Below are 27,413 nucleotides of genomic sequence, written 5' to 3'. Positions count from 1 at the left end.
AATATGTTTTGCAAACATAAGTATAATTTTTTTGGCTATTTCGAAAATAATATATGAAAGAACATGATCTTGGCATTTTACTGTTATCCTTCAGGCGCCTTCTTTTTATTTCATTAACTTTAATACAACCTCTTAAAAGAATATTTTGCACAAGTTAACTGTCTAATTCGTGTGTAGAGGCTTAAGTTCTGTGAGGACATCATGTTGGAGGCTTAATGGATTTTTTATAACACTCAAAAAGAATTAAAATTGAATTTAATACTTCCTATATTTCGTCCTAGTCACTGGGACATCTACGGAGATTACAAAAACAATTAATGTAACATGCACACAAAAACTTACAATACTAAGCCCAACCACGTGGGTGACACTAGAGTCTTATCTAGGTGGAGTGCCCTCTAAGGGCGATAGTAGGTGGCCTGGAATGTAAGGTGGGACCTCTGGTGTTTCCCAAATCTTCGGAAGCTTAATGCAACCGTATTTATTAAGATTTGGTTGGTTTCCGAGAGCTGCTGCTGCTTCTAAGAAAAGTCTCTCTTTCTTGAATTTGCTGTGGTGGAGCATGGCAGTTTTCTTCCATGATACACTATGGGTGGTGTCCAAAACATGGTCAGCCAAGCCTGAATGGCCATAGTTGTGTTTAACAATGTAAGTCTTATGTTCCTCCAGGTGGATGGATGCTGATCTGCTTGTCTGTCCAAAGTACGCCAGCTTACAGGAACAGGGTACTTTGTAAACTCCAGGCAGAGAGAGAGAGAGGGGGGAGATGATTTTTCGTAGAACGGATAAGGGCAGCAAGTTTGCGGTAGGGCTTATATGCTGTGTGTAGGTTGTACTTTTTTAGTATCTTGGCTATTTTTTCCGAAGTGCCACAGATGTTGGGTATGGTGATGGCATTTTTATAATCTTGTTGACGAGAAGGACGCGGAATGGGGGAGGAACTGATTTTTTTTTTTTTTTTTTTTATTTATTGAACACAGTATCAAAAAATTGACTGTCTAAATTATCAAATGCCTCCATGGCAGCTTCTCTTTCATCCAAAGTAATTTTTTCATTGCACTTCTGATGACATCGACATATAAACGCTGCTGGGATAATCAGGTCAGGATGACTTGATTATCTCGGCAGCGTTTTAGGAATGCCAGAAGGTTAAGTTGTCTGGATAACTTCAGCTTCAGTTTGCCGTAATGCGTGCCTTGCGTGCGAAGGAATCTCCATGGATGATCATTATTCTTGTTGAGAGGCTTATACGCTGGTTAAACATGATAACTGATTAACCTTTCTTGAGCTACCTTGAAGCCTGAAGCACTCAACGCTTTGTCACGTGGTCACAACTTCGCCATTGCTCCTAAGAAATTACCGGCCGAGGAATTAATGATCCAAATTGAACGCGGGATACGCCAACTTCCAAACCACATCGCCAACGATATCAGATTGGATGTAGCCTGTGTTCTCAATAAAGCAAAACCTCCAAAATCCAACATATCCATTAGTGAATACAAGTCACTACAAGAATTGAAGAGAAACAAAGAAATAGTGATCACCAAATCGGATAAGGGGAACGCCACGGTGGTACTCAATCTTAAAGACTACACAGGTAAGCTCAAGGCTTTACTATTAGATCGTTCCACTTACCTCCCCATTGATTACAATCCCACCAACTCACAAATTAGAAAACTCCATAGGCTCCTTAAGAAGGTCACTTCTTGGCCTGTGGAGATTGCCAACAGACTAAAACCCTATAACTCTAGACCCCCCCCCCCCCCTGCATATATGGGCTCCCAAAAATACACAAAGAAAATGTGCCATTACGTCCCATAGTGGATGGCATTGATTCCCCCATTTACAAACTAGCCAAGCATTTAGCCAAAGCACTGGCAACACACCATCACACATAAAAAACTCAGCCCACTTCAAAGCCAGTATAGAAAACCTTACACTCCAACATAATGACATAATGGTCAGTTTTGATGTCTCCTCCCTATTCACGAATGTCCCCCTCAAAGAAACCTTAGAGCTAATCCAAGCTAAATTTCTTCCCGATATCTCAGCCCTATTTCAGTTTACAATGAACTCAGGCTATTTCGTTTGGCAGGAAAAATTCTACAAACAGATAGAGGGGACAGCCATGGGCTCACCACTTTCCCCACCCTTGGCCAACTTCTTCATGGAGACGTTTGAAGAGAAAGCCTTAAACTCAGCTCCACAAAAACCTACCATATGGCTTCGCTACGTTGATGATATTTTCGCTATTTGGCCACATGGCCCGGATTCACTCCTCTCCTTCCTAACACACTTCAACAACCAACACCCTAGAATCAAGTTCACCCTGGAAAAAGAAGAAAACAATAACCTCCCCTTCCTAGACACACTAGTCACCCGCCAACCTGATGGAACCTTGGTTTTCTCAGTTTATAGAAAACCCACCCATACAGGCAGATACATTCACCAACAATCCCATCACCCCCCCTCACAACAATATGGAGTTATTAAGACATTATTCAACAGGGTAAAAATAAACTGTTCAAATGATCAAGCCCTAACCACTGAACTAAATCACATCTGTGACACTTTCTCAGCCAATGGCTATCCCTTCCAAAAAATCCAAAAAATACTTAACCCAGTTATCCACAACCCACCACCCCCTCTCCTTCACAAAAAAGATTACTCTAAATCCATCACCATTCCCTACATCCGAGGCACCTTGGGAAAAATCAATAAAATCTTAAAAAAACATGACTTGACCACTTGTTACAGACCACAGAAAAAACTAGCATCCCTTATCCACTCCACTAAAGACCAACCACTTCCCCTAGACCTACCTGGTGTATACCAGGTCCCTTGCAGCTGTAAATTGTCCTACTTTGGCCAAACAGGCAGGACAGCAAATATCAGAATCTCAGAACACAAGGATTACATCCGATTTCACCAGTACAGCCACTCTGGGCTTACAGAACACGCTCTGGATACTCGCCACAGAATAAGATGGAAGAAAGCCACAGTAATACACCGCAGCAAGTTCAAGTATGAAAGACTATTCATGGAATCAGCCTCGGCCCTTAGGAACATGCCAAACCTCAACAAATTTGGATGCATGAGACTGCCCCAAATTTGGGAAACTTTTATCAGAAAAACTTCAGCCCAAAGGCCAAGAACTACCAATATAGCCCGCCAGGGGGCACCATCAGGACTTTAGGAAAACGTTAGCTTCCTAGCTTCAGTCTCATTTGCTGTTATTAGTACTTGTGTGCACGTGTCTTTGTATTAAGTTCCCAAGAAGATGACAACGTGACGTTTGCCAAAATATCGGAAAGTATATATTAAAGTTTATTTAATTTATATTTCTAGTATACGCTGTCAATTCCTTAAATATTAGTTATCATATTAGAAATACTAGATAACAACTTCACACGAGAAATGTCTTGTTTTGTTTTCTATTGTTGATTAGTAGCAGACATCCTAAACAGAAATGCTGATATTTCTTTTACTGGTTGATACAGTATTTATGTCAAAATAATTTGTTAATTTATAATAATCACAGTTTCACTTTTATTTTTGAAAAATTATAAATTATTGATACAGTTAGCTTGGAAAAAAAGGATTTGATTTTTTTAAAAAAAATTCATATGTGTTACATATTGTTTAACTTTTTTTCCTTTTTTTGGTAGGATTACCCAGCTATTCAAACCTGCCGATATTTCAGATAATTTATTTTGAAAACCATTCACAAGACAATTGTTCCAAACTTAAATCACTTGGAGAACATGCTCATACATTTTAGCGCAAAACAGTAGTAAAAATATAGCTACTTCATGCCATGTATCTAAACTAGCAGTAAATTTATTTTTCAAATGTGCACTGATTTCTTCTTTGTACTACAACGAAAAAACAGATAATAATAATAAGAAGAAAAATATGTATTATTTCTCTGGGTGAATTTACGATGTTCTTTCTTTTTTCTTTTTTTTTTTTATTATTTATGTCTGTCAAGGCCCAGTCATAATACATAGAACCTCTGTAGCTTACCCAGTTTTGACAATGCATTTTGGTTGGAAAGACCTGTATTCAAATCCTATCTAGAATGCAAAGAACCTTTATCAAGTCTTTTCAACTGAAAGCGAGTCAGCCGATTCATACCGAGAGGAAGCATGGTTTTTCATCCCAGAAAGCAGGCAAACCACCAATAGAAATCTAATACATTTTGTCTAAGAACACATTTTTGTATTTTCCATAGAAAAACCCTGCTTCCCCTCCATATGAAACTGGCTGACTCGCTTTCAGTTGAAAAGACTTGATAAAGGTGACAACTGATAATTTGGGAATATATGCTGCTTTGCTGGAAAGGGAGGAAATTTAAGATGCTTTTTAATTTTGAGGTAGGGATATATGTAAAATCGAACCTTTAGCTTGCTAAATTCCCAAATCGTTCTATCCTCATTCATTTAGACTGCAGTTAGATAACTACTAACAGCATGTACCAGGAGAAGGTAAGGACTGGACATTACATCAGAACTCTACTTGGTTTCTCTGCATTTCCTTAAAAGGCTATGTGAAGGTCTCATCCCAGTTATCTAGCTTTGACAATTAAGTGGCCACTTTATAATTTTAAATATATGATAAATGGCTAGCACTGCATGTTGCATAAGCTTTCTTGCACATTGGTGAAGGCATTTGACATAAAGAAAAAGCTGATCCTTGTTAAAGATCTAAACAACAGATTAGGAAATGAATACTAAACATAATAATATGGATTTAAAATAGGAAGTGAATAGGAAGTTGAGCATCTAAAATTTAGTGTACAGTAACCCCCCGAGTTACGTAAGTAATGCATTCCGCAAACCTTTATGTAACTTGAATTTTACGTAAGTCGAATTTGTAAATAGCTTAAGTGTAACTTTGTAAGAAACTGCATTATTTATTATTATTATATGTATGTATATATACAGATATGTATATTATTTACACAGTATTATTTTATAAATGAAACATCATGCAGCAGTATTTAATCGGATATAAACTATAAAAGTATGAAAAATGTGAACTTATCTTTCACTATCGAAATAGGTCGATTTATATTCCGAGCTATTGTTGATATAATTTTCCCATCTTCATACATACCAATTATTTTCAACTTTTCTTCTAAAGTAATTGCAGACCTTTGTTTTTTAAATTTATTACCAGCGCATTCGGTTTTGTTTTTTGAATCCATTTTAAGGGTAAATAAACAACGAACACTAACAGTGATAAACAAGTGACTAAACTAACTGCGTGAGACTTGGATTACTGACGGGTCGAGGAAAGGAGGAATTGTTTACGGAGTCCTTATTGCTTATTGGCAGGTTTCAGTTTGAATGTTATAGTTTTTGCGCACTTGCCCCCTGCTGCTCTCGGCATTTACTGGTAACCTATCACTGCCTGTTGCTATTCGTTACATTTGGTGTGAATATACTGCAAATACTGCAATGGATGTCAAAGACGCAAAAGCCACAAACACGTTCATATGTGCTAGTACATTTTTGAGATTTATTACGTAACTGCGAATTTACGTAAGTCGCGTATTACGTAAGTCATGGGGGGGGGTTACTGTACTAATCTTATTGGAGGTAAAATGAAGGAATTTGATCAAAGCTTATAAACTCAGTTTCAGACTGAAGAATTGATTAATTAATTGATTCAGCCAGAGAGAGAGGTATGTGAAGAAGTTGTCGCAAGAATAGAAAAATCAGAATTCCATGGCAGACTCAGGAAGTTAAAGAGCTAATTAACGAAAAGAAGAAAGCTTCTAACAAACAAGTCGGTATGTGTTCTGAGAGACTATAGAGAAAATATAGGAATGCATCGTAACTTATAAAAGTACTTCAACAAAACGTAAATATTAGAAAGTTAGCAAAAGGTTCTGGATGCTATTGAATAAGCTTAAAAATGGATAAAATTATTGTAAAAGAAATCAGATGAGAAAGGGAGATGAAAACTGAAGATATCCTAGATGTTTACAGTAATTATTTTGAAAGACTGTTAGAAGAAATAAGTGACAGAATAGTAGCAGAAAATATTCAACAGGAATGAAATCAGGAGTACATCATAGTAGCAGTAAAAAAAATCATCAGTTTTTTTATTATGGCTGCAATGCATAATTCCAGATGATTGGAGTAGAGCTATCATGGTACCAATCTGTAAAAAGGGAAATACAACTAATTGTGTGAATTGCAGAGGAATTTTCCTACTGAGTGCACCACTTAAGATTTTTGCAAGCATACTTGTGAATAGGCTGAGAAAAATTGTTGAAGAGAAACTTTGAGTATAACAAGCTGGATTTATACAAAATAGCAATTATTGGGATAAAATTTTCACTTTAAGATAAATGTTTGAAAACTCATGAGAATGTAATAAAGATCTGTATTTAAGTTTTGTAGATTTGGAAAAGTGCAAGAGCCGGTCTGGTTGGTCGAGTGGTTAGCGTATCGACTCTTCATCCAAAAGGCTGCGGATTCGAATTCCACCGTGGTATGGATGTTTGTGATTGTCTGTGAAAATACTAGTGATGGTGGTGGGTGATAGATGACGTTGGTGTAGTTATGGTTTGTTGCAGTTGGTGGATTAAGTGGTGGAGACAGCGAGTTGTAGAATAGGCGCCCTCCCTCGTGGAGTCTTTGGACTCCATGGAGGTGTCATGTAATGATAATAATAATAAAAGCTTGTTCAACATACAGTCAATATTTAAGTTATAAGTCAGCAGTTAGATTAGGAGATAAAGAAAGATAGTTTCATTTAAAATCTGGTGTGCGACAAGGGTACACACTTACACTACTGTTGTTTGTCATCTATATGGATCACATTTGGAAGCATTAAACCTGATACTAAAATTGGAGACAACTCTTTATGCATATGATATATATTCCCAAAGAAATCCAGTACAAGTTTGCATGATTCCCTAACTAAATTTAATAAGTACTCTAAGAAATAGGGCATGAAAATCAGTAATAGGAAGACTAAAACTATAAAATAGGTAGGAAAAGGGAAAACTTCAACTGAATGGAGATCTTATAGAACAAGTCAAAAATTTCAGATCTTCAGACATAATTTTTAGTGACAATAGCAAATTAAATATGGAAATAGATAATAGACTAAACAAAGCAAATTTTTCTCTTTTATGGAACAGAAGAGAATTTAGTCAAAATACGAGGCTGGCAACATCAAAGACTGGAGATTTGAATGTTTGGAGAAAAAATATGGTCGTGAGCAGATGGCATCAATAGCAGTATCATATTATTCTTGTTTTTAGAGAAACTGGTCCATAATTCTTTACAATATATGCATGAGAACACAAGGTAAAAGTATTATTAATTAAATATACTGCCATATATTTCAGTCTGAAATTAACAGACCATCATCAGTGACTTAAAAAATAGTTGTTTGAGATAGAATGCAAACAGTTGATTTATTCAAACTAGAACGAGCCGCATGATATTAAATTATCATGATATTTGATATACCAATATTGCATATATATGTATATGTGTATGTATATAATTTATAATGTCATAATCAACAGATCATCAGATAGATGTCGTATCCAGTTGGTTTCTTAAGACCTTATGTATTTATAAAATATCATTCTTAGTCTTAATAGTTAATAGTTAATCTTGGTTAATTTCAGACTGAAATATATGGCAGTATATTTAATAAATACGACTTTTATTTTGTGTTTTCATGTATATATTGTGTAGTATCATATTAAAAATTGAGGATATCAGGAAAGAACCTAACATTAGTATTTAGGAATGTATTAGCAGAGCTAAACTCAGGTGGTATGGTCACTTTAGCAGAATAGGAAATGAAAGGATAGCAAAACAAGTATTGTTTGGCAGGAAGGCAGGAAAAAGACCAAGAGGAAGACCAGAGAGTACGAAGTGCCTTAAAAGGCTGAAATATAATATAATATCTGACAGTATTGAGGTTCTGCAGATAACAGACTAATTTGGAGAAAAATTTTTAATAGGAAGCTAATGATATAAACTTGTCATGCAGTACTATCACAGTACACCCCTTTGAAGGTCAGGAATTTAATGTTGATAAAGTTATAAAAACATATTCTCTTATGTTCAAGTCTTACTATAGCATTATGCTGTTTATAACAAACTCATTCACTATATCAAACAATTGAAATCCTTACCTGAATGCCATTTGTACATTGCTTTGCAATTTTCTAACAAACTATTCCTGTTTACTTTATGTTGGAGGTTTAATTGATTTTTTACAACACTGAAAAAGAATTAAAATAGAATTTAATACTTCCTATATTTTGTCCTAGTCACTAGGACATCTACGGGGATTACAAAAACAATTAATGTAACATGCACACAAAACTTACAATACTAAGCCCAACCACGTGGGCGACACTAAAGTCCTATCTAGGTGGAGCGCCCTCTAAGGGTGGCAGTAGGTGGCCTGGAATGTAAGGTGGGACCTCTGGTGATGAGTGTTTCCCAAATCTTCGGAAGCTTAATGCAACCGTATTTATTAAGATTTGGTTGGTTTTGAGAGCTGCTGCTGCTTCTAAGAAAAGTCTCTCTTTCTTGAATTTGCTGTGGTGAAGCATGGTGGTTTTCTTCCATGATACTCTGTGGTGGTGTCCAAAACATGGTCAACCAAGCCTGAATGGCCATAGTTGTGTTTAACGATGTATGACTTGTGTTCTTCCAGGCGGATGGATGCTGATCTGCCTGTCTGTCCAAAGTACGCAAGCTTACAGGAACAGGGTACTTTGTAAATTCCAGGCAGAGAGAGAGGAGGGAACTGATCTTTCGTAGAACGGATAAGAGTAGCAAGTTTGCGGTAGGGCTTATATGCTATGTGTAGGTTATACTTTTTTAGTATCTTGGCTGTTTTTTCCGAAGTGCCTCGGAGGTAGGGTATGGTGATGGCATTTTTAAAATCTTGTTGACGAGAGGGACGGGGAATGGGGTAGGAATTGATTATTTTTTTGATACTGTGTTCGCTGTAGCCATTGGAGAGGAAAGTTCTGTGTATGTGGTTAAGCTCAGTAGTGAGGGCGGTTCCACTGGAACAAAGATTGTGGGCTCTCTTGGTAAGAGTTTTCATGATGCCATATTGTTGTGAGGGGTGGTGGTGGGAGAGTTTGTGAATGTATCTGCCTGTGTGTGTGGGTTTTCTGTATACAGTGAAGGCAAGTGTATCATTAGGCAGGCATGCAACTAAGGTGTCTAGGAAGGGTAAACAATTGTTCTTTTCCTTTTCCATAGTAAACTGGATTCTTGGATGTAGGCTATTGAGATGACTGAGGAAGGAGTCTAACGTGTCTGGGCCATGAGGCCAAATAGAGAACACATCATCTACATATCTTAGCCAGATAGAAGGTTTGAGTGGGGCTGAGTCTATGGCTCATTTTTAGAAGCAGCAGCAGCAGCTCTCAAAAACCAACCAAATCTTAATAAATACGGTTGCATTAAGCTTCCGAAGATTTGGGAAACACTCATCACCAGAGGTCCCACCTTACATTCCAGGCCACCTACTACTGCCCTTAAAGGGCGCTCCACCTAGATAGGACTTTAGTGTCACCCACGTGGTTGGGTTTAGTATTTTAAGTTTTTGTGTGCATGTTACATTAATTGTTTTTGTAATCCCCGTAGATGTCCTAGTGACTAGGACGAAATATAGGAAGTATTAAATTCTATTTTAATTCTTTTTGAGTGTTGTAAAAAATCCATTAAACCTCCAACATAATGTCCTCACAGCACTTAAGCCTCTACACAAGTATTCCTGTTTACCCTACAAGGAATCTATAATGAGAGTTGAAAGCACTTCCATACAGCTGGTTTACATTTACTATTTACATATTATACGTGTATTGAGGCCTATTTCATAATATGAGGGGCATTATAATAGTAATTACACTTTTGACATCACTGAGTTAGATTGCTGTATGCCAACTCTATAAAAGTATTTACTCCAGTGTCAGAGATCTTTGAGAACAGCTTGTTTCAGCTCATCATCACACCACCTATTTGAACTTCTGACAACCTTCAGAAGTCCAAATGGGTGGTGCAGTACATGGGCTTTGGACAGAATAAGAAAGAATAATCCAGCTAAATGTTGTAGTTGCATCCCTTATGCACAAACTGATGTAATATTGGACATTATCATGGAGGACCTCATTTATGTTTCCTGCAGGCCAAACTCTGAATTACCATTCTGAATTGATAATTGATTGCAATACCTCTCTTTGCTAAAATAGTTCACAAGCAAGACCAGTCTTTGCTCACAGAAGGCTCTCTTTTGAATTTCTTATTGTGCTGGGGCATTGAGATAATGCATTCCATTGGCTGTCTGTTTATATGATGGTGAAACTATGTTTCTTCACTTGTGACTATTCATAACAGGAAATCCCCCCCCCCCCTTCCTCATTATCATACTGTTGGAGAAGTGTTGTACAGGTGGCTTTCTGGGTTTTTCTTTGTATTTGTTGCTCAGCATTTTTGGGAATCTCCATTCACAAACTTTGTTGTAGCTAAGGTCATTAATCATGGTCATCATCATCACTGATGTTCTGATACCAGCTGCATTGTGATACAATGATCCTCCTTTTTGGAGGATCATTGTATTTCTGGCTGGCTGCTTTGAGGCCTTTGTCTGACTCAGCATTTAATTATGCTCACACATCAACAGTATTGTTTCTATACATACATATTTTTCAGATAGGCACAAATTTCCATTGGCCTCACATCTTCTGCAGTAAAGAATTCAGTCACTACTCTTTGCTTTGTATGTGCATCTATAATAGCCATTATTCTGAACTTTTTGTGCTGTGCTCATGAGAAAAATCATTGCACCAATCAGTATAGTTGAACTAGACTACTACTGCCATCTATTTTCCATCTGAGAAAAATGAGGTACCTTTATAAAGGCTTTTTCACTGAATTAGCTAGTCTCATGTGAAGGGGGCAAAATTTTTCCCTTCTAGAAACTGAGGTTACTCTCTAATATGCAAACAGACTGTTCAGAATATGTGGACTGTTAACAGACATAATCAGTGTGGCTCATGGCCTTTATTAGCATTGGTTTGATATTAAAAAAAGGTAGACAGTAGCTAATCCAAGAAGAAAGTTGAGGTGCCTAGGGAAGAAAGCATCCTCTACTTTTGGGCTGTCTGTCATTTCCAAGTATTAAATGCAAACTGATCTTAGTGAACATTCTTGAACTTGTGGCCACATAGGATCTGCCAATTCCACTATCTTCACATGGAAAGTATCATTTTGTTAGAAAGAAAGTAACTGTCACATTTCATCTGGCTCAGTTATCTTATCATTAACACTGAAGTATATGTTACTACGACTCTGAAGTTCACTATTAAAGTAGTCGTTCTTCATACAGTATTTGTTAACATCAATAATAGTAAAATTAAATTTATTTAAACTAATTTGAATTGAGTATTGAGTTTTTATTTTTTATTACTTTGTTTTAAGAATATGAAAATATTTATTATATAAATTACTTCTTCTTTTTTTTGTTTTTTTTTAGAATTCTTGGTTTAGATTTAGTTGTTAGAGATGATCATGGCAACATTTTAAATCCAGATGTTACAAGTGCTATTGATCTTTATCGAGCTCATGAAGAAGCGACTCAGAGGATAAAACAGATGGCTAGTGTAAGCTCTTTTTTTATTTTCTTCCTTATAAATAATCTTGAAGAATGAATAGAATTCAAATAATAGTTCTGTTTTGCAGTAGGTCCTTATCACATTCATGTTTCTTGCATGTATTGAACATTCTATCTGTGAGACACAGCCCAGTGTGAATCTTTTAATATTGTATTAATTAAATTGCTCATAATCAAAGGTATATACAGTAGACACTCACTATAGTAAATTTATAAGGACAGTATATTTGATGGTGAGAAGATCTGCTACATTTGGAGAAGAAAGTATTTCCTCTAAAAGATTTCTCAGAAATTTGGATCCTAAGAACTTTATTGTCATTACCTGAATTTCCAAGAGTACTTTATTTGCCCATTAACTTCTTCCCATGACATTCCATGACACCCAGTGATGCACTGGGTGTCGTGGAATGGTAGTTACATGACAGTTGGTGTTTTTGCATGCCGTATTTTAATCTCAACTGACATGTTATTACAGTGTTTTATTAACAAGTAGGTCTAAATTATGCCAGGGACAATTCATTCAAGAACCCTCCGTATCTCAGTCAGTATAGTCGAAGCCCTTTGGTCAGAAAGACCTCGGTTCGATTCCCGTCAGTGGTGTGATGAACCTTTATCTGGTCTCTTTTGACTAAAAGTGAGTTAGCAGGTCTCACACAGATGTAGGGGATTTTTTTTACTCGGAAACTCGGGTTTTTCGTCACTCCCTCAGAAAAGGCAAACCAGCCCTGTGAACACACATGGATTACAGTCATGAATACATCATGACTGTAATCCATGTGTGTAATCCAAATTCCCCAACCCCCCATGAATACATCATGGGGGGTTGGGGAACTACCCTTAAAAATCTCACCAGGAACACTTTGTGTGGCAATGCCTACAAAGTCACCTACGGTTGGAAATGACTGAAAGGAAAAACCAGAACAATCCATGCAAGAATTGACTGACTATTCCAGGATAAACCCTGCATGCTAGACGAAATATTGTAATCCTTTTAACTAAATTCATATTTCATCTTGTCCCATCTTCTTAATGTTTTAGGCATAGTGCACTCTCAAATTAATTATAAATCTAATTCTTACTACAGTAGCGCAGTGTGTATAATTACTAATTAAAGCAATATAAGATCAGAAAAGTGTGGGAACAGTTAACTAATCTCATTCTGATTCAAATTGCAACAATGCAATGGGATCTCATAACAGTTTGTGATGAATTAGCTTCATGTCGCTCTTAAGGATGCTTGATTCTAAATATTCTAGCAAAAGAATTTAAAATTTTTTTAGTTCTTGTAGACTGTTCTGTTTATCCCGGAACAGTAAGCTGGTTCGTGTGTAAGTAGTTCCTTATATAATTTTAAATCTAGCAGTTAGTAGTACTGATAATTAAATGATTTAATCATTCTGACATTTCTTCCTTCAGTTCAATTATTAATAAAGTAATATTGTTGTAATGCTGGGATACTAAGGCAAGTGATGAGAGGTCATTAGCTTCTACATATGAGTTGCCCATTCCTGAAAATACTTCAGGTGCAAACTTTCTTTGCTTACACTTGGATAAAGGATTAAACCAAGAATATAATTTTTTAGCATCTTTAATTTATAATAAAGTAATATGTTTTATATGATAATATGTCATTTAAGATTATGGTATTTTGGGCTTTGATTATACACTTGACAGTTGTTATAGTAAATGAATGCCTAGGAACCAGAACTTTGTTATAGGGAACTTTGTTATAATGCAAGATTTGATTCTTTAGAGAAACTTGTGACATTAAGATTATAATATATAGATACGTTTACACAAGAATATTATATTTTAATTTACCAAATATTTCAGTCTGAAAATAACAGACTATCTTCAGTGGCTACATAGGAACAGTTTTTTAACACCTTGTTAAAAACTGTTCCTATGTAGCCACTGAAGATAGTCTGTTATTTTCAGACTGAAATATTTGGTAAATTAAAATATAATATTCTTGTGTAAACGTGTCTATATATTATAATCTTAATATCACAAGTTTCTCTAAAGAATCTAATTCTATTCCTTCATGGGGAAAAACTTTACCAAAAAAACCGGTAAATTAGGTAAACTATCAGTAATACAAGGTAAGTTGCGAGAGAGGATCATCTTTCTGAAAAAATGCTGCAACAACAAGATTATTCCTAATTTCGCTAAGATTAAAGAAACCATCAAATCTCCTGGAGCTCATAATATCTACAGGAACACCAGTTTAGCTTTAATCCATAACCAACTCAGAGCAGCTGAAAATGATCTTGCTACTAACATTCGTCAAGTTTCTGATCTCCGGACCTTTATCTCCACGAACTTAGACCCACATCTTTCTGACTTCTTAATGTGGCTAAACGCTCTACACAACATTCGTATAAAAAACAGAATCAACATCTAAACCGAAAATATAATATTGTTATTTCTAAACAAATCAAGCCTTTCAGTTCCAAAAATTAGATCATCAACATATCTGGTCGCCCTTTAACTAGTATTGAAACACTCATCCTCTCAAAAGGACATGATTTTGCTATAGTCCCTAAAAAGATTCTGTATCTGGAATTTGGTTAACATCGAATGGAACCTTAGTCATCTTTCCAATGAAAAGGCTAATTCTCTCTGCCTAGAAGTTGCTTCTACGCTACTTAAAGCCAAGCTTCCTCCTTCCAACATGTCTCCTTCTGAAAAGAAATCGCTACATTCCATAAGAAGCAACAGTCACCTTGTCATCACTAAAGCAGACAAAGGGAAAGCGACAGTAATTATGGATTCTTCAAACTATAGAAGAAAAATTTCTCTTCTACTTCGGGATCGCTCAACATACCAAGAACTTAATCACGATCCCACCTACAGACAACTGAAGAAATAAAACTCCCTTCTAGATGAGGTGATAAGTTCGGATGCAGACACGATTGAAAGGCTATAAACTCATTTCGCAAGACTTCCTAGATTTTATGGTCTACCTAAAATACACAAGACAGATATTCCTCTTCGTCCTATAGTGGACTGTATTGATTCACCTACTTATCGCATAGCCAAATATTTAGCAAAATTTTTGAAATCACATATAGGCAAATCACATTCCTTTTTGAAAAACTCTTCTGATTTCCTAAATAAATTAAAAATTATCTCATTACAACTTACTGATCTTATGGTGAGCTTCGATGTAGAATCTCTATATACTAATGTACCTCTCAAAGAGACTTTACAATTACTTGCTGACATCTTCCCACAAGACATTATAAAATTATTTGATTTCGTGATACATTCTGGATATTTCTTATGTCAAAACAAATTCTACAACCAAGTGGAAGGAAAACCATGGGAAGTCCACTTTCACCTGCTCTAGACAACTTTTATTTGAAATATCTAGAAGACGTCCTGTTCTCATCTATATTCCCTCAACCTTTTTTTTGGGTGAGATATATAGACGACATCTTTTCAGTGTGGCCTTATAACAGAGATTCCTTACCTTTCTTTTTAGCCCAGAATCAATTCCTTACATCCTCGTATTAAGTTTACCATGAAGATTGAAAAAGACAACAAGTTTTCCTTTTTAGATGTCCTCCTTATCCGTTCACCTTCAGGTATTCTAACAACAACAGCTTACAGAAAACCCACTTTCACTGGACGTTATATTCTCAAACAATCTGCTCATCATCCTTATCAAAATCAGGAATTATAAAATGTTTAATCCGATGAGCCAGAACAAATTGTTCAACTCCTCATGAATTACAGAAAGAACTTTCAACTATCAAACACCACATGAAATTAAACGGCTTCTCCGAAAAGAGTACACAACATCTGTTCGATTCTTACAAGCCAATCCAAAACAACACAGATTCAATATGTCGAGTTCCAATTCCTTATATTTCCGGGATTTCAGAACCAATTTCAAGAATTCTGAAGAAATATGATTTAACAGCCACTTATATACCTATTAACAAAATATCCACCTATTTCCCCTCTTCTAAAGATAAACGCTCGACTGTGTCTCTGCCTGGTGTGTATCAAGTTCCTTGTAACTGCAATCTGTCCTACTTTAGACAAACAGGATGCTCTATAGAAAAAAGAATTCAGGACCATCAATCATACATTCAGCACAACAAATCCGATAAGTCTGGATTGGCTCAGCACAGAATAGAGACAAGCCACAACATCCTCTAGTCCAATACTTGCCTCCTACACAAATGTCGCTATAAATTTGAATGTTTATTTAAAGAAAGTGCTGAGGCCTTACTTCAACACCCTAACTTGAATCGAAATGACTGTATATCTTTATCAAAAATATGGGAAAGTTTAATCAGGATAACACATTAATATATATACAGGGTGTTCGGGATAAATTTGACATATTTATAATTAATTATATTTTTCCGTAAGTTACATGTATTAACACACACTTCTCTTCATTTAAAAGTTTGGACCCTTCTTCATTCATATACAAGATGTCAGAAAGGATGGATAGCTGGAACCCACCTGAATCATGGAAGAGAATAACTTGTATCATGATGATTCGTGCCCGCCATCAAAATAAGGATATTACGACTGCTGCCCAATGCTCCCTGAATACAGTAAAAACAATCAGGCATGAACTAGAGACTTGCAATGGTGACTACGAGGATGTAGCAAGAAGAAAGATCCCTAGCAGACGATCTGATTGCGTTCGTACAGCAGAATTCCTCGCAAATCTGCAGGAACAGGTGTTGAAGAACCCTGGCATTGGAATTTGGGCTTTGTTCGTGGAGTTGCTAACTGTAGTCAAGCCCTGGATAACAAGGGTAGCCAATGGTAGGTCGTATGTATGGCAGCAGGATTCGGCCCCTTGCCACACCTCTGGGAAAAGTCAAAAATGGTTGTCTGAAAATTTCTACGACTTCACCAGTCCAAATGTTTGGCCTCCAAACTCCCCAGACCTTAACCCCATGGATTATTTTGTATGGGGCGCAGTTGAAAAAGACACCAATCGCACTTCCAGTAATACAAAAGCCCAGTTAATGGATAAAATTAAAACAGTTTTTGCGGCCCTTCCCAGGGAGACCGTAGCATCAGCTTGTTCGAGGTTCCGAAGCAGAATTGAAGCTGTGATCGATGCTAATGGTGGTTATTTTGAGTAAATCTTGTTGATAGCATTGTAATTAACTCTGCCTGTAATGTTTTTTTGTCAATTCATTAAATTTAATAGATACAAAGAAGATTTTCTTTTTCCTTACGAAACTGTCAAATTTATCCCGAACACCCTGTATATATATATTTTTTAAATTAAGACTTCAATTTAAATTATACATATTTGGTCGCTTTATAATAGAAATAGAATTTTATTAATACAGACCAGTTTACAATAAAACTTATATTAAAACCTACCAGTTTTGCCAGCAAACTGTCTGGCTTTTTCAAGGCGTTTACGGAGATATGAAAACTAGTAAATGCAAATTGAAAGGAACATAAAAAATGTTGTAAACCAACTAGTAGCTATGGTTACATGTTTCGCGTGACAGAGAGGACTTATTGTTCTTATTCATTATCACGCATGCGTTGTAGGCATGTAATGTGATTACCGGCTAGCTGTAGTTCAGATTGATTGAGAGAGAGAGAGAGAGGATCAAGTTTTTCCACGAACTGTTTAGAATTACACCCTGATTTCTGTTGAGATTTCCGCCGGTTATTGACACTATTGTGGCTTCCTTAAATAAACGATGCCTGTAGTCGTCATCGAGATATAGAATGGAGCTGTTTTGAAAATCTAACGTGTGGTTAGACGTACAGAAATGATATGCTAAGCCAGAAGAGATGCTTCTGTTGTGGTTTATATCACCAACATGTTCTTTTTATCTAATTTCTAAACTTCGTGAAGTTTGTCCGATGTAGGCAAGACCACAGGAACAGGGAATGTAATATACTCCTGGATATTTGTAGAACGGCACATTATCTTTTGGGGATCTTAAAACTTGTCTGATGTTGGTGGTTGGTTTGAAGTCCACTCTGATGTTATGGGCTCTTAGTATTCTTGCTATTTGATAAGAAATTGACTTGATGAAAGGTATCAATACAGTAGAAATGTGCTGACAGTGGGATTTTTCTTGTCTGGGGTTGTCATTGTATTGATATTTTTTGATGATGTTTTGAGGATATCCATTTTGTGATAATGTGTTGGCTATTAGTGAGAGTTCATTCTGTGTATCCTCCTCTTCTGATATAAACTTTTTGGCTCTACGTTTCAACATGTGGATAATGCTCAGTTTGTGTGTCTTGTGATGGTTTGAAGTATAATGAAGATATCTTCCAGTATCTGTGGGCATTCTGTAAATGGATGATTTGACACTGTTGGGTTGTTTTTTTATCAAGATATCTAAAAAATGCAGTTGGTTGTTGTTTTCCACTTCCAGAGTGAATTTTATCTTGCTATGTATTGAGTTGATTTTATCCACAAACGATTTTAGGTTATCTAAGCTGTCTTGCCATATGATGACTATATCGTCAACATATCTCCACCATGTAGATGGTCTCGGAGAGATTGCAGAGAGAATTTCTTTTTCAAGTTTTTCCATGAAAAGGTCTGCACAAGATGGTGATGGTGGGCTTCCCATTGCTAGGCCTTCTAATTGTTGGTATATGGTGTTGTTAACCTTGAAGAAATTAGATTGAAGGCAGTGTCTACACATCTGTGTGATGTCTAGAGGAAAGAGATTTTGGATGATGTTTATTACCTCTTCTACTGGTACATTGGTGAAAAGGGATACAACATCTAGACTGGCTAGTATGTCTGTTGGTGCAATCTTAATGGCTTGAAATTTATTTACAAAATGTTGACTATTCTTGATATATTATTCTGTTGATCTTATTTTATTATTTAATAAGTTTGGTTTGCAAGATGCCTTGCCAAAAGGTAGAGGTGTCCCATTTAGTCTTGGAGTGATAGGATGTGAGGATTTTAGTGTTCTCTTCACTTCTTCTGGCCAAATGTTACAATTTCTGATTAGTTGGTTTGTTTCGTTATGATTTTTTATTGTGGATTCTCTGTCTGGGATCTTATAAGTGGAGTTGTCTGATAGTAATACGTTTAACTTATCATAATAATCTTTAGAGTTGAGGATAACTGTAGAATTTCAACTTTTGTAATAATGATATCTTTGTTTTTCTTAAAGTTGAGAATTGCCTTTCTATCATAAGGAGATGTGTTGAGAACAGGTTGTTTGGCTTTGGCTAGGATTATTGTACTTTTGAATCTAATAGTGTCGGCCACGTTTTGTGGTAGTGGATATAGGCCTTTTTCAATTCCACACATAAAATCCATTTTAGGAATGATGTGCTAAGCCGGAAGATATGCTTCTGTTGTGGTTTACATCACCAACATGTTCTTTTTGTCTAATTTCTAAACTTCGTGAAGTTTGTCCGATGTAGGCAAGACCACAGGAACAGGGAATGTAATATACTCCTGGATATTTGTAGAACAGCACTTTATCTTTTGGGGATCCGACTTAGCACATCATTTCTGTACTGATAGATTGGCAAAACAGCTCCATGCTATATCTCAATGACGACTATAGGCATCGTTTATTTAAGGAGGCCACAATAGTGTCAATAACCGGCAGAAACCTCAACAGAAATCGGTGTAATTCTAAACTGTTCGTGGAAAAACTTGATCCTCTCTCTCTCTCTCAATCAATCTTAACTACAGATAGCCAGTAATCATATTACACGTCTACAACGCATGCATGATAATGAATAAGAACAATAAGTCCTCTCTGTCAAGCGAAACATGTAACCATAGCTACTAGTTGGTTTACAACGTTTTTTATGTTCCTTTCAATTTGCATTTACTAGTTTTCATATCTCCGTAAACGCCTTGCAAAAGCCAGACAGTTTGCTGGCGAAACTGGTAGGTTTTAATATGTTTTATTGTAAACTGGTCTGTATTAATAAAATTATATTTCTATTATAAAGCGACCAAATATGTATAATTTAAATAGTTTAATGAAACACAAAGTTCAGTGCATGGAAAGAGAAAAATGCAGAAAGGCCAAACCTTTGAACCACCTAACGTTTCTTAAACGTTGCAGGGAATTCTCCATCATTCCAAAGTTCCTCATAGTCAGAGGTCATATCAACTCTATATCAGCTAAAAAAATTTATCTATGCACTTTATTGGCACTTGTAAGAGAAAGGATTCAACACAAGAGATACAAACTTAATAAAAGTGATATTAATTGCCGCAAGTTCTTTGATGAAATTTCCAACAATTTAGAATACACCGTATGGAATCAATTAGATCAAATGATACAACGCAGTTACAAAAAAACTTTCAAACTTTATAAGGACAAACAAATTAGGAAATTCAATGAACTGTACAAGAAAAAATATCGGACACAAAACAACCTCCCGGATGACAAAGTGATTTTCAATTTGTCAAATCATAGCCTCACGAAAAATGAATCTGACATTCTCAAAAAAGGTTTTAATTTCGCGATTACGCCCAAACACATTCCTAAAATGGATTTTATGTGTGGAATTGAAAAAGGCCTGTATCCACTACCACAAAACGTGGCCAACACTATTAGATTCAAAAGTACAATAATCCTAGCCAAAGCCAAACAACTTGTTCCCAACATGTCTCCTTATGATAAAAAGACAATTCTCAACTTTAAGAAAAACAAAGATATCATTATTACAAAAACTGATAAGGGAAATTCTACAGTTATCCTCAACTCTAAAGATTATTATGATAAGTTAAACGTATTACTATCAGACAACTCCACTTATAAGATCCTAGACAGAGACCCCATAATAAAAAATCATAATGAAACAAACCAACTAATCAGAAATTGTAACATTTGGCCAGAAGAACTGAAGAGAACACTAAAATCCTCACATCCTATCACTCCAAGACTATATGGGACACCTAAAATACATAAACCGGTCTTATTTTTGGGGAGCTCCCGAAAGCTAAGTATAATTTTGAATGAAAATTAGAATATAGGTTAAAATGATAACGTAATATTGTCTAATTTTGGTAGCTTGTTGAGTCTGTGTGATTTTGGTGTGAATTCCATTATTTAATTCAGTATTTAACGATACGTTTCATAGATTTGAATATGGCGGCAATGCGACGTAAGATAATGGCGTCTCCAAAAATACGACGCCATTGTTCAAAAACTATAATGTGAGAGAATTTGTCCGATGTGATGTGTGTGGAATGTATGCATTCCCGAATGAGGCTGGAGTTTGGATTGAAAGTGATAGTGGTGGGAGAATGTGCAGAAAGTGTAAGCAAAGTGAGGAGTTGAAGTATGTGTCAGGTTGTGAGTCAGTTATGGTTGAAGAAAGCCAGAATGAGAGTGAAAATAGTGGCTTGATAGGGAATTGTGATGTACAAGATGCAATGAGAGCGCTGTTCTAAGAAAGAGTGAGAGCAACTATACAGAAAGAGAAAAGGGTTTGAATGATAAAAAAGAATGAGGAATTATTTGTAGAAAGTGAGAATGCTAGGTTGCGTGCAGTGATACAAAATGCTCAGCGGCAATTAGAGCACCTGCAAAACTCTTTCCAGAGTGATTCGGCTAACGTAAATAAACAGCGTAAGAGTGGGAGAGTTTCTGAAATGAAGGAAAGAGTGTTGTATGGTGACTCGTTATTAAGAGGAGTGATAGATGGGAGTGTAACTAAATTGTACTTACCGGGTGCGAAATTTAAGGATGCAAGTGAGAGTATTAGAGTGCAAAAACAGAGGGTGAAAGAATTAATAATTGTGGCAGGTACGAATGAATTGAAAGGTGATAAATTTTTTATGAGAGAGGACTTGAAAGTATTGTTAAAGGTAGCGAAAAAAAAGAGTGACAGAGTTAAAATGGTGAATCTGTTGCCGTGGTATGACAGAAAGGAGTTTAGAAGGAGGGCCATAATCGCAAATGACATTATGCACAGGTTATGCAGACAGTGTAGTGTGGAATTCGTGGATGTGTGGAATGAGTTTGATGGGCGATAGGACTTATACAAGATGGATGGCCTGCATTTGAATGGACTTGGTGTGCAGAGACTCGAAAACGTGTTGCTGAATGAAGCGAAAATGGATGTGCAGAACCAGGGAAACTAGAACTACCAAGGAGGGGGGGAGGAAGTGGATATGCAAAATCAGTGAGACAGTTGAGTGTAAAAATGTATATAATGTACCTGAGCCAGTACTAAGGACAAAAAATGGGAATGGGACATTTAGAATAATGCATCAAGATAGGGGTGGGACAAAGGGATCACTGCATTTCATGTATACTAATGCCAGGAGTATTAGGAACAAGAAGGAAGTATTTTTGGCCTTGATTGGCTCTTCCTGGCCACAGGTTATTGACATTAGTGAAACATGGCTGACAGAAGATGATATAATTAGTGGGATAGAATGTGTAGGTTATAGTGTGTTTAGGAGGGACAGAGAGAATAAAATGGGGGGAGGGGTGTTATTGATGATAGCTGATGAACTACAGCCAAGGAGAATTGAAGTTGTATTGCAGGATAGTGAAAGGAGCTCATTTGAGGCTATTTGGTGTGAGATTGAGACTGGCAGAATAAAATATACAGTTGGGTGCTGCTATAGACCAGGTGATGGAATAGATGGTGGAGATAGTATGCATAAACAAATTGATGAAATGAGTGGAAGGAGGGTAATTATTATGGGGGATTTCAACTATGGTAACATTGATTGGAAGGGGGAGAGGACACATGTGAGGAAGGAAATGGATTTTATTCAATTATTAAGGGATAACTATCTGAGACAGCATGTAATTGAAAATACTAGGGGTGTGAGAGTGCTTGACCTGGTAATAGCATCTCACAATTTGACTGTAATGAATATGACCATATTGCCACCTATTGGTGAGAGTGATCATAAGGTCTTGACCTGGGAGGTGGCAAAAGGTGTGGAATTTTTGATTAAGACAGGGTATATGTGGAATTACTGTGCTGGCAAGTTTGACAAGCTTAGGAGATTGCTTGGATTGGTGCCATCGCATGTACAACTGCAAGGGCTGGATGGCGATAGAGCATGGGAAGTGGTCAAGGAGCATTTACAGGAGGTTATGGCTGATTGTATACCTAGGGTCCGAATAGTAAAACAAGTAGGGGTTAAATGGATGAACTAAAATGGATGCTTAAATGAACTTAAATGGATGCTTAACACCATTAAGCTTGAGCTGCAAAAAAAGAAACAACTGTGGAGGGAATTTAAAGAAAGGGGTGACCTGCAGGCACATGAACGGTATAAAGTGCAGGCCAGAAGGGTATCGAGTGTGGTAAAAACAGCAAAAGCCGATTATGAAAGGAAACTAGCTATGCAAGCAAAACATAATCCCAAACAGTTCTTTCAATATGCTGCAAACAAAAAAATAAACCATACATGGCAAAATGATTTTAAGGAATGACGATGGTAAGGAGGTCACTGAACCAGTCGATATAGTGGAGTTACTGAGCACGCACTTTGCAAAAGTATATCATCCAGGTGGTGACATTGAAAAAATGACGGAACCATTAGTTTATACGGGAATTGTGATGAACGAAGTGGAGGTGAATAGTCTATTACAAAACCTTAATGTGAATACATCTGTGGGATTGGCTGGTATACCGGCACGGGTCTTGCGTGAAGCGGCTAAGGAATTATCAGTGCCCTTGACCATGTTGTTTAATCTGAGTCTCGGGTCTGGTTCAGTCCCGAAGGATTGGAAAGAGGGGAAAATAGTTTCACTGCATAAAGGAGGCTCCAAGACTATGGTGGCAAATTACCGACCGATCAGCATATCAGGAGTCGTTGTCAAGATCTTGGAGAAAGTAGTCAAGGGAAAAATACAGGAATGGATTGATGAAAATGAGATACTATACGAGGGGCAGCATGGCTTTGTGAAGGGTAGACCATGCCTCCGTAACTTGCTCAAGTTTTATAACAAGGTGACGGCAGAACTGGATAAGGGAAATGGTTTACAGTGATACTGCTAGACCTGGCAAAAGCATTTGACAGGATACCACATGGAATTCTAATCCGTAAACTACAACATATGGGAATGGTTATAGGGTTGGTGAGATGGATAGGTGGGTGGTTGATGGAGAGATATCAAAGAGTAGTTTATTCAGGAGTAGAGTCCAAAAGGCGGCCTGTGACTAGTGGTGTGCCGCGGGGTTCTGTTCTTGGACCACTGCTGTTTAATCTCTTCATTAACGATATAGGGAAGGATCTAAGTAGAACAGTTCATTTGTTCGCTGATGAAGCAAAGTTGGGTAGGGCGATAGTGAATGCAGAAGATGTCAAAATCTTGCAGAACGACTTGGATAGATTGGAGTTCTGGGCTAAGGAGAATGGATGTCAATTTAATGTGACAAAATGTAAGGTTATGCATTTTGGGGTGAAAAGATTAGCAGCAGTATACCACATTGGTGGAACTGTACTCCAAGAGATTGAGGCCAGGTACTTGGGAGTGTTGGTGGATAGGGAGATGAAATTTAGCAGTCAATTGCAAAAGTAGCTAAATCAGCTCATCAACTCACTTGGTTGTGGAAAAATACCTTGACGAGCAGAGACAATCAAGTTATTGTACCTCTGTACTAAGCCCTAATAAGACCTCATCTCGACTACTGTGCCCAGATTTTGTCACCTCGGCTCCTTCTTGATGGGGAGGAGGTGGAGAGGATCCAGAGGTGAGTGACTAAGATGATAGCAGGTCTATGGAATGAACCATATGAGAACAGTTTGAAGATTTGTGGGTTGCAGAAACTAGTTGCAGAAACTAGTAGGCGGAAAAGGGGAGATATGATTGAGACATTCAAATTGCTAAAAGGATTCTGTAGGATTAATTCAGAGGATATTTTTGTGATCAGGACTGGTGGTGGGAGAACTAGGGGACGCCTATGGAAGCTGGGCAAGAGTGTAGTTAGCAGGGGTGTTAGAGCTGGGTTCTTTACTTTTAGAGTGGTAAATGAGTGGAATAAGCTGTTAGAGTCTGTTGTGGGTGCTATGACAGTGAGCGAGTTCAAGGCAAGGTATGATAGATACTGTGAGAATGTCGAATAGTTGTGTGGACATGATGTTTAGGGCCTCACTCGATGAGTCTAAGGACTCCCTGGAGTAGCCCGAAATAATAATAATAATAATAATAAACAGGATATACCTCTCTGTCCAATAGTTGATGGAAGATCATCACCAACCTACCTTTTGGCAAAGCATCTAGCAAACTTATTAAATAATAAAATAAGATCAACAGAATCCTATATCAAGAATAGTCAACATTTTATAAATAAACTTCAAGCGATTAAGATTGCACCAACAGACATACTAGCCAGTTTAGATGTTGTATCCCTTTTCACCAATGTACCAGTAGAAGAGGTAATAAACATCATCCAAGATCTCTTTCCTCTAGACATCACACAGATGTTTAGATACTGCCTGCAATCTAATTTCTTCAAGGTTAACAACACCATATACCAACAATTAGAAGGCCTAGCAATGGGAAGCCCACCATCACCATCTTGTGCAGACCTTTTCATGGAAAAACTTGAAAAAGAAATTCTCTCTGCAATCTCTCCGAGACCATCTACATGGTGGAGATATGTTGACGATATAGTCATCATATGGCAAGACAGCTTAGATAACCTAAAATCGTTTGTGGATAAAATCAACTCAATACATAGCAAGATAAAATTCACTCTGGAAGTGGAAAACAACAACCAACTGCATTTTTTAGATATCTTGATAAAAAAACAACCCAACAGTGTCAAATTATCCATTTACAGAATGCCCACAGATACTGGAAGATATCTTCATTATACTTCAAACCATCACAAGACACACAAACTGAGCATTATCCACATGTTGAAACGTAGAGCCAAAAAGTTTATATCAGAAGAGGAGGATACACAGAATGAACTCTCACTAATAGCCAACACATTATCACAAAATGGATATCCTCAAAACATCATCAAAAAATATCAATACAATGACAACCCCAGACAAGAAAAATCCCACTGTCAGCACATTTCTACTGTATTGATACCTTTCATCAAGTCAATTTCTTATCAAATAGCAAGAATACTAAGAGCCCATAACATCAGAGTGGACTTCAAACCAACCACCAACATCAGACAAGTTTTAAGATCCCCAAAAGATAATGTGCCGTTCTACAAATATCCAGGAGTATATTACATTCCCTGTTCCTGTGGTCTTGCCTACATCGGACAAACTTCACGAAGTTTAGAAATTAGATAAAAAGAACATGTTGGTGATATAAACCACAACAGAAGCATCTCTTCTGGCTTAGCATATCATTTCTGTACGTCTAACCACACGTTAGATTTTCAAAACAGCTCCATTCTATATCTCGATGACGACTACAGGCATCGTTTATTTAAGGAAGCCACAATAGTGTCAATAACCGGCGGAAATCTCAACAGAAATCAGGGTGTAATTCTAAACAGTTCGTGGAAAAACTTGATCCTCTCTCTCTCTCTCTCAATCAATCTGAACTACAGCTATCCAGTAATCACATTACATGTCTACAACTCATGCATTATAATGAATAAGGACAATAAGTCCTCTCTGTCAAGCGAAACGTGTAACCATAGCTACTAGTTGGTTTACAACGTTTTTTATGTTCCTTTCAATTTGCATTGACTAGTTTTCATATCTCTGTAAACGCCTTTAAATAGCCAGACAGTTTGCTGGCGAAACTGGTAGGTTGTAATAAAAGTTTTATTGTACATTAATGACTTATTTTTCATGGTATTAACAACACTACAAACACTTTTATCAACAAAGATGTTTTATTAATGCTTATATTTTGCTGATTTTCAACTCAGCATCGTCAGAGCACAGCACACTTGTATACGCGACAGTGAGTGAGTGAAACAATATAATTGCAAAAGACAAAAGATCTAAAGTCCTATTTTTTTATTTTTTATTTATTTTTTTTTTGGCGCCCTCTAACGGGGAAAAAAAAAATACAGTTATCCAGGAGTTTTTCTTAGGATAACCGTCTCCCAAATTTTTGGCAAATTAATGCAACCATATTTGTTAAGGTTGGGAGAATTCTTCAAAACCATTGCTGACTCAAAAAATAATCTTTCAGATCTATAACGACTCCTAAATAGCACATTCGTTTTCCTCCATCTAATCTTGTGTAAAGAAGTGTCCAAAACGTGGTCTGCCAGTCCCGACTTGCCACAGTAATAGTAGCAAATGTATCTTTCATGTTCTTCCAGGCAGATGTACACTAATATTCTTGTTTGCCCATAATAGGCCAAGTCACAGTCACACGGAACTTCATACACTCCTGGGTGTGCTAAAGGGTGAGGTTTATCCTTAAGCGAGCGGATCAGAGTTGCCAGCTTGACATGAGGTTTGAAAGTGGTGCAAAGGCCATGTTTCAACAATAGGCACTAAAAAATAGGACTTTAGATCTTTTGTCTTTTGCAATTATATTGTTTCACTCACTCATTGGCGCATTTACAAGTGTGTTGTGCTCTGATGATGCTGAATTGAAAATCAGTGAAATATAAGCGGTAATAAAACATCTTTGTTGATAAAAGTGTTTGTGGTGTTGTTAATACCGTGAAAAATAAGTCATGAATAACCATCAACACCTAAGCTTATCTATTAGTTTTATTGTAAACTGATCTGTATTAATAAAATTGTATTTCTAAGACTTGAATTCTTACATTAGTTTAATGTTATTTATAAATTAAGATTATTATATGAATTTGTGAATTAA

General features: G+C 36.7%; 1 protein-coding gene across 2 annotated transcripts in view; it reads left to right on the top strand.

Moving 5' to 3' along the window:
* Nucleotides 1-27,413, top strand: part of mbc (dedicator of cytokinesis protein myoblast city) — a 643,249-nt gene that overhangs the window by 117,565 nt on the left and 498,271 nt on the right. For both annotated transcript variants that reach the window (XM_090391142.1, XM_090391141.1), the window contains exon 7: nucleotides 11,539-11,665. In XM_090391142.1, the coding sequence (XP_090247268.1) occupies nucleotides 11,539-11,665 (127 nt within the window). The remainder of the gene's footprint in view (nucleotides 1-11,538; nucleotides 11,666-27,413) is intronic.

The sequence above is a fragment of the Typopeltis vanoorti genome, chromosome 4 (genome assembly GCF_054136105.1).
Source record: "Typopeltis vanoorti isolate ZY-2024b chromosome 4, IOZ_Tvanoo_1.0, whole genome shotgun sequence".
Taxonomy (NCBI): Eukaryota; Metazoa; Arthropoda; class Arachnida; order Uropygi; family Thelyphonidae; genus Typopeltis; species Typopeltis vanoorti.
Note: the sequence above shows the minus strand (reverse complement) of the source record. Positions and strands in the feature narration are given on the sequence as shown.